The sequence below is a fragment of the Macaca thibetana genome, chromosome 14 (assembly GCF_024542745.1).
Source record: "Macaca thibetana thibetana isolate TM-01 chromosome 14, ASM2454274v1, whole genome shotgun sequence".
Taxonomy (NCBI): Eukaryota; Metazoa; Chordata; class Mammalia; order Primates; family Cercopithecidae; genus Macaca; species Macaca thibetana.
In genome coordinates, this window is record NC_065591.1 from 15,960,013 (window position 1) to 15,968,481 (window position 8,469).

An 8,469-nucleotide genomic window follows, 5' to 3' on the forward strand; every position below is an offset into this window, starting at 1 on the left:
CCACTTCTCTGGCAGGTACCCAGGAGACAGGAGGACAGAGGATCCCGGGCCTCTGCTCCCGTGAGTTCCAGCCTTGGCCCAAGGCTGTACCCTAAGTGCCCAACACAAAGTAGCTCAGTAAACAAATCAATGAAGGTCCTTGGGAGCTGGGTGCTTGGAAGAATCCATCTGCCCAGATGTCAGATGAGAACGGAGAAGGAAGCAGGGGCAGCGGCTGAGCTTTCACCTGGCAGATAAAGGAGTTGGGTAGAAGGTGGGAGGCTGGGGGAGGAGGGAGGGGAGACGCTTCTGATCTTATTCCTTGGATTGTGATGCCACCCAGTGGTCATTTACCTGTACTGGCTCCTTCCTGCAGCTTTAAGTCATTATGGGACCACGTGGATGAGGCCTTCCCTTCTTCCTTCCCTACCTTCCTTCTCAGACTTTCCCCGCCTTCAGCAAGTAGGGCTTGCAGATACTTGCTGTCAACTCGTGCCTCTGCTTTCCTATAAAGTGCCTGCCTTTCCATTTGAAATCGCCAATCACAGCCCTCAAGGCTCAAGTCCCCGCTCAGCCTCACTTAATCCCACACTTCCAGCCTTTGGCAAGATTGTATTTGTTCCCGATGGCACACTGGGAGGTAGATGCTGCCACCGTCCCCATTTGACAGATGAGAAAACTCCATCAAATACGTTTAGAAAATGCTATGCAACCCTCCTCCCTCCCTGAGAAACACAATGTAGACAAACAAACACGTCTGTTACATTTTGTTAACCTCACTGTCTCCCAATCTTATTTGACCACAGAAGCCAGTCTTGGAGGAATGTTGGTGACCTCTCGTGCAACTGAGGAGCACACTTTTGGAAATGCTGGGTCAGGGCATTTTCTGCATCTAACCAGGGTGGCACGAGGTTGGAAAACCACACCAGATGAAGGTGAGTGGAAGGAAGTTGAGACTGTGTAGCCCAGAGAAGACAAAGCTGTAGGAGTTAGAGGCTGAGAAGCTGCAGGGGCAGGAGCTGGGCTGACCTGAGGATTCTATAAGGAGGTGGGTGAAGACTTCAATCCCAGAACCGGCTGCTGCGGGAAGTCACCCCATGTGTGCCACATGTCTGGGAAGACTCCAGGACAGCGTGATGCTCACCTGGCAGGTGTGCTGAGAGGAGGCCCCTTCCTCAGGTGGAGGTTGGACTGAATGATCTCTGGGGTCACTTACTGTTGGAACATGCAAAGAGCAGTAACTCCCAGAGCGTACCGGGGGTCCCAGTCACTTGTAGTTTGGACACCACAATCCTATTTACTGCAAACACCAGCGGGTATTTGCAAGTGGCTCTTTGTTCAGTTTTCAGTGAGAGGGTTTGGTATTATCTCCATCATGGGGCTTCCTTTGCTCACTTGAATCTTTTCTTTTTCTTTTTATTCTAATTTAAGTTTAAATTTTTGATAAATAAATACTATTTATTATTATTATTTGAGTCAGAGTGTCACTCTATTACCCAGGCACTGGCGCGATCTTGGCTCACTGCAACCTCTGCCTCCCGGGCTCAAGCGATTCTCATGCCTCAGCCTCCTGAGTAGCTGGGAGTACAGGCGTGCACCACCACGCCTGGCTAACTTTTTTGTGTTTAGTAGAGATGGGGTTTTTCCATGTTGGCCAGGCTGGTCTCAAACTCCTGGCCTCAAGTGATCTGCCTGCCTTAGCCTCCCAAAGTGCTGGGATTACATGCGTGATCCACCACGCCCAGCCCTATTTATTATTGATAATAATTGTATGTATTCACGGGGCACAGTGTGAGTGTTTTGATATGCCTGTACCTTGTGGAATGATTATGTCATGCTAGTGATCATATCTACTACCTCACATAGTTATCTTTTTTTGGTAGTATTACTGGCTTGAATTCTGAATGATTTCTTGAGCGGGAGAAAAAGGGTGTAGTCACAGCACCGGCAAATGGCTTCAAACGCGTTACCTGTTTTCCTATTGCTGCTTTATAGCAGGCGGGCGGCATCCTGATTAACGCACCACTTAGAGTGACTTGCGTGCTTGTAAAATGATCTCATGAACACCGCCTTCGATGGGGCTTTGTGGTGCCGCTTTATCTCCCAGCACTTTTCTTTTCGTCCTTTTTTGGAAGGGGAGGGGTTTCATTCAGATTTCACAAGGAAGTAAGCCTCACGTAGAAATCCCATCTGCCAAATTACGTACTAGCAGAAGAGAAGGGAGCCTCCCTGTCACAGGAAACCCAAATGTGCATTATTAGCTCACGGCCTGGGGCCCTGCAGAGTGAAGGGAGTGAGGTCTGGGGCCCAGGCTCTCTGCTTCCAGCTAAGATGGCTGCTGGCCGCAGCTGGATATTCGCAGAGTGCAAACTGTGATCTAAACACACCCTTCTGGAACCGAGCCTCAACGTGCCTAGCCACAGAATAGACACATTTCTCCGTGTCAACCTCAGGAAATGGTTTTCTGAGGCCCCTGCCCTGCATCCTTAAAGTCCAGGAACATTTGGAGATGCAGAGTTCAGATTACGATTATATAACCAGTGCGGCACTCGCACTGGATCTTTCACTATGTTCTTACTGAGACAGCTTTGTTATTAACTCCATGTCATGAATGAGGAAACTGAGGCTCAGAGGGGGTGCTAAGTTGACCAGGATTACACAGCTAGTATGTCGGCTCTAACCAGACAACCTGCTCCAGACCACTCACAGCCCCTTCACTCAAAGGTCTCTAGCTGTGTCCCAGCTCAAGGCCAGGCCATGCTGGCCCCCTGAACTGGACCCTGTGCTTTTCCTACCAGCTCCTGCTCCATCACCAGTGAAAGCATCTCCTGGCTTAGGAAAGTCTCAGGAGGAAAGGGCTGAGGACTCCAAGGAACAATCAACCAATCTCCTACCTCCTCCTCCTCCTCCTCCAAGGCTCCTTCTTGTGCCCGGTGGGGCGGAGAGGCCGCATTAGAATTCTCTCTTTGACTTAAATAACAAGTGGAAGAATTTCAATGGCCTCGTGGGGCCTGAGGATGTCGTCAAGGCGGCTAGAAAGAAGGGGATGCTTCATTTCCAGAACAGAGGGGCTGAGTCTGTCTCTGGAGGCCAGGGCTCAGGAGCTAGGGCAGGCCTGAGCCTTCAATTCTTGGCATTTACTCTGCTGCTCTGACTATTTTCTTCTCGCATTCATGGTTTATTATTTATAGAGTGGAAGGCGTGTGGCAGCTCCTTGGCAGGTGGGATGTGCAGGAGAGAGGCCAGAGCCGCGCCCCAGCACCCTCCCATCCGCCCCCAGGGAGTCAAGGAGGAGGCTGAGGAGTGGGTGTGAAGAGTGCACGCTTGTGTGTGTGGGAGGAGGAGAGGGGCCTCTTAGGAAGGTGTGAGCTGGGCAGAGGGAAAGGGGGAGGGGTGATGGGGGGGTCTTTGTGAAGTAGTCACAGTTGCCATCTATTACTGAGTCACCATCTCTGCAAGGCACTTGACATATGTTACCTCCCTTCCCTATAACTCCCAGGGAGGAGGTATTCCTAAATCCATTTTCCAGATATGGGGACTGAGACTTAGAGACGTAAAGTCACTCTTAGGAGGCCCTCTCCTAGTTGGTGTCAGAGCCAGGCTTCTAACCAAGTGCTCTATATTCCATATTGGGGGAGAGGGCAGGCAGGAATGAGAGTCACTCCTCTCTCTGGACCAGGATGACTGGTCCAGATGGGGCATCCGGCCAGGCATGATGGCTCATGCTGTAATCCCTGCACTTTGGGAGGCCGAGGCACGTAGATCACTTGAGGTCAGGAGTTAGAGATCAGCCTGGCCAACATGGTGAAACCCCATCTCTACTAAAAATACAAAAAAGTCGAGCATCATGGCACACGCCTGTAATCCCAGCTACTGGGGAGGCTAAGGCAGGAGAATCGCTTGAACCCAGGAGGTGGAGGTTGCAGTGAGCCGAGATCGCACCACTGCACTCCGGCCTGAGGGACAGAGCAAAGCTCTGTCTCAAAACAAAACAACAACAACAATAAAAAAAACAAGATGGGGCAGCCCAACAGCTCTTCCCACCATAACAGCTCTTCCCACCATATCTGTCACTTAATTGTGCTGACAAGGTACCTCACAGTGCTACCTTGGGTTGAGAGGATGGAGTGGAGAGCTGAGAAGGCGGGATTCCAGACCCTTCTCTTTAAACCAGAGCAGCTCCTTGCTTTATGTATTGAACTCCCACCTAAGATCTGAAGTTGAATAATGAGGCTGAATATTATGAACCACAGCATGCGGCCATACAGATGGTGAGTTTGTGAACTGGGCCTTGTATGGGGGAGGAACAGAGCAGGCAGGGCAGGGCTGTGACGAGGCCAGAGGCTCCAGCGGCCACCAATGACCCTTCAGCGCAATGGGGCATCAAAGGCCTGGGAAGTCCAAGGCCCTGGAAATCAACCTCAGGCCAAGCACAGGTTATTGCTTCCAGGGACTCAGATCCCAGGGATTTCTTTCAGCTTCTCAGGTCCCCACAAGATCCAGAATGGGGATGGGCTCTCAGGAAGTCCCACTCCACAGAGGTGAGTGGGGATTACCACCTGGGCCCAGGAAAGATGTGAGAAACCTCAGGTAAGTCCAGGCCTTTCTGTGTGCCCTGGGGTGGGTAAAGGAAAACAGTGATGAAATGGAGTCAACCACAGACAAGCAGCTGAGGCCAGAGGCGGGGGTGAGAGCGTATGTAAGATGACCAGGTGGTGTGTTTCTGAGAAGTTCTCAGAGAAATGATGGGCTCATGTGAGGCAGAGTCGAGGTTGCCGACCTGGTCGGGATGATGGGGAAGAGATTGAAGTATCAGTGATTAACACTATAGCCTTTAAAATCCCTTCAAATTCAGTTGGGTCCAAGCCACTGTCACATCTCTCCATAAACCGCCTCTTAGTAGGTTTTCCTGCACCCGCTCCAACTCCCTCCACTTCCAGGCGCATCAGCCCCGGTGCTCTTCCCAACTCAGATCTCATCGTGTCTGTCTCTCTCTCTCAAACTCACGTGCGCGCGCACACAAAAGTGCCCACAGACACATGGGTTAAAATGCTTCCGTGGCTTCTGTTTATTCATCTCCTGTAAAAACAAAAGCTCTCTAAGGGTGTCTGAGGTCCGGCCTCTGTGTGCGTTCCCATCCACCGTACACGACCCTCACCCACCTCTGCTCCCTCGGCTCCAGCCACAACGACCTTCCTTTCTTTCCCGTTTGCCAGGCTCCTTCCCTTTGCAGAGGTGGGTTTCTCTGCCCTGAACTCTCTTCCCTCTTTCACCTGGGGTGCTCCTACTCATCCTTCGGGTCTTGGCTAAAACGTTACATCTCCAGAAACCCTTCCCTTACTCCCTGACCAGGCCAAACACCTTCACAGAAGCGGCTCTCCTATAACTGTTCACCTCCAAGCCACAGTTGACATTTCACATTTGTGGACATCATCAGATGAGTGCCCATCTCTTGCCTTCCGCTGTAAGCCCCACGAGGGCAAGGACCCTGTCTGCTTTTGCCCACCATTCCGTCCTCAGTCCACAGTGCGTGGCATGCAGAGATGCTGGTACATTTTTGCTAAATTAATGATGGTGGACTCATGAAGTCACAACGTGCATGGGTTCACGTACACGGAGATGGGACTCAGGTCAAGGGACTGGGCTGCAGGGGGCGCTGATGTAACTGGAAGGCAGTGTCTCGTGGGGAGCTGTCAGGCTGGGAGATGGATGGGGTTGGAAATTAAGATGCCAAAGAGCTTCGCATGCTCGCTCCAGCAGGCTGGGCTCCAGCCCTGAGACCTGGAGGATTCGATCTGATCACGATGAGAGAGAGACAAGGGCAGTGGGGGCTGAGAGGGCTGGTCGAGGAGCCCACTATCTATCCCCCATCAATCTCTGCCTGGAGCCAATGGAGCCAGGCCAGATGGGGAATGTGCTGAGCCAGCTTTTGCACTCACCTGGGCCAACATACCATCTTGTGGCTATAAACAACCACAGCATTGAATATACACGTGAACACAGAACATTTAAGAACCAACTTTGAGCCAAGCTCTGGAGATGCAGACAGCGAACATTTGCAAACCTCGTATCTCACAAAACCTCAACATTGGAAGGGAACTTCATGGCCATTTAATGCTATTCCAAAGCTGGAATCCCTTTTCTAAAATCTCCCAAAGGAGCACTGGATGGTGCAGCCTTTTTACAATACCTGCCCACTGAAGCCTACCAGCACTTGCCCAGCACACAGAGCAAACAATCACCTAAAAAGTCACATCTAGCCACCTTTCCCTCCACACCCTCACATAAACTTCAACTTTTCAGGCAAGCAGGCTTGCATGCAGCTTCAGCCCACAGTCACACAGGATTCTCCTTTGACCCGCTTGAACTAACTCCTAACAGTCAGTGGCTTGCTGCCTCGAATGCACAGACCCATTGTCTCAAAGAACAGCATAAGATTGGAGACCCACACCCCAGGAAAGAAAACCTTCGAGGTTTCTGCCTGTATTTCCTGGTGCCCACCAGTGCGTGGAAATGACCACAAGAAGGATAGGACCTGCATTCTCCCCCAGCCATTGTCTGCTCCACAGCCCTTTGTGTGTGCGTGCGCCCGCGCCTGTGTGTGTGTGTGTGTGTGTGTGTAGGTGTGTGCTTCCAGGCGGTGGGGGCTGAGAGGGGATGCTTGCACCTTCCTGGCTCTTAAGCAACTGCTAGGATGGGTTACATGGCACCCGGTCAGGGAGAGGTGGGGAACTTAGGCTTTTTGACAAAGGGGAGCATTTCTGGATTCCTGGAGAGGAAGCTGCACTGTGTTCAGAAAAGCTCCTTTTCTCCTTGGCCACTCTTCCCTTGGGCCTGTGTTTGCTTCCTCATCAAGGGGCAGTTCCCTCCTTGTCCTCCCCTTCAAGAGCACAGCACTTCTCCCTTGCCTTTCTCTCTCTCACCATCTCACCCATCCATGCCGGAAGGAAATTCCTCACTCTGAAATGGGCCCAGTTCTCTCTTTCCCTCCCGGCCACCAACTTGACCAACCTGCCACCACCCCCTTGTCTCAGTACCTTCCCTTCCCTATTTCTGTGCTGTCTTGTCTTTTTGAGGCCCCGAAGAGTTGACTGAGGGGAATTTGAAGATGTGGGAGGGGGTCTGCCTGTTCTCTGGTTGGAGAGATGAGAGCAGGGAGGGTGGAGATGGAGCTCCTGAGCCCTCCCTCGGTGGAGGGCAGTGCCAGGGCAGGGACCCTACTCCTCCGAGTGTGTGTCTTGAAACCACTCTCAACGCTGGAGGATGAACTGGGAAAAGAATTCATCTAGGTGAATTCAGGTCCTAGGTGGGGGTGGCAGAGGCCAGTCTTTAGGACTCGGCTCCACAGAAGAAAGTGTTTCCCCGGGAGGGGAGGAGCTCAGGAAGCTGGATGCAGGTTTCTGAGGCAGGAGGGTGAAGATGGGACGCCAGGCAGCCCACCCCGCCAGGGACCTGAAGGGCCACAGACTCACCCCACAAAGTAGGAGATGATCAGAAGCTGAACTACTCGGTTGATGATCCCGATGGTCCAGCTCTTCACAACCACCGATTTGGTGGTCTCATAGGTGAAGAAGTCGGATATGCAGTTCATACTGAGAGAGTGCTCAGGGGACACTCAGAAGGGGGCCCAGTGGTGGCCTCAGGAGAGGGAGGTCCCACAGGACAGGCAGACAGGATCACGACCTGGAGGGGGCAGCTTAGAGGGGTCGGAGGAATGGGGAGCCTGTCCCTTTAAGCCAGGCAACCCTAGTCAGGTTCTCTCTTCTCTTGATACTCTGGCTTCCAAGAGACCAGGGCGGGGGACCCCCTTTTTGTTCGTCTCCACCCCACTCCCCTGTGATGTCACAGCAGGGGTGGGGTCTCCAATCCTGGGCTCCTGATTGCCTGGGATGTAGCTGGCTGGAGCCCTCTGGGACTAATGTTTTATCTGCACTCTGTCTACTGTTTCTGTTCTGTTCTCTTCTGCAGCATCCTCGTCCCAGCTCACCAGCTGCTCACGCTCTCCCTAAAGCCCTTTGCAATTTCCCGTCCCCTAGTCACCTAACAGCCTGCCTGAACTGAAGACCCCCTTCATTCCTGAGTGCCAGCCAAATTCCACCCAGTTCTGCAGCCGTCCCCTCCTTTCCTGAATTGCCCCCAGTGGCACGGGTCAGGGGGAGAGGGTCTCTTGAAAGTTTTTCTGGGTCTTCTGGGGTGTGATGAGTAAAGACTCACATATTTCTAACTCCAGTTGGTAATGAGTTTCACTCTACCTGTAGCATAGCAGTTAGCACTTTTTTTTTTTTTTTTTTTTCAGTTTATTTATCAAAATCATTTGTTAGATTATGTTTTCCCAAAAGGTTGGGGCTGGGTCTTTCTTTCTTTCTTCCTTCCTTCCTTCTCTTTCTTTTCTTCCTTCCTTCCATTTTTTTTTCTTTTTCTTTTTTTGGCAGAGACTCGCTCTGTTGCCCAGACTGGAGTGCAGTGGCACGATCTCAGCTCACTGCAACC

At 51.9% G+C, this 8,469-nt stretch overlaps 2 protein-coding genes across 2 annotated transcripts in view; both read right to left on the reverse strand.

The window, feature by feature from the left end:
* P2RX3 (purinergic receptor P2X 3) overlaps positions 1 to 7,771 on the reverse strand; it is a 34,176-nt gene extending 26,405 nt beyond the window's left edge. Inside the window, exon 1 of the mRNA XM_050758548.1 lies at positions 7,452 to 7,771. Coding sequence (XP_050614505.1) covers positions 7,452 to 7,570 — 119 coding nt within the window. The 5' untranslated portion in view covers positions 7,571 to 7,771. The remainder of the gene's footprint in view (positions 1 to 7,451) is intronic.
* The window catches only part of SERPING1 (serpin family G member 1), a 437,682-nt gene that overhangs the window by 277,441 nt on the left and 151,772 nt on the right, over positions 1 to 8,469 (reverse strand). The window lies entirely within an intron of this gene.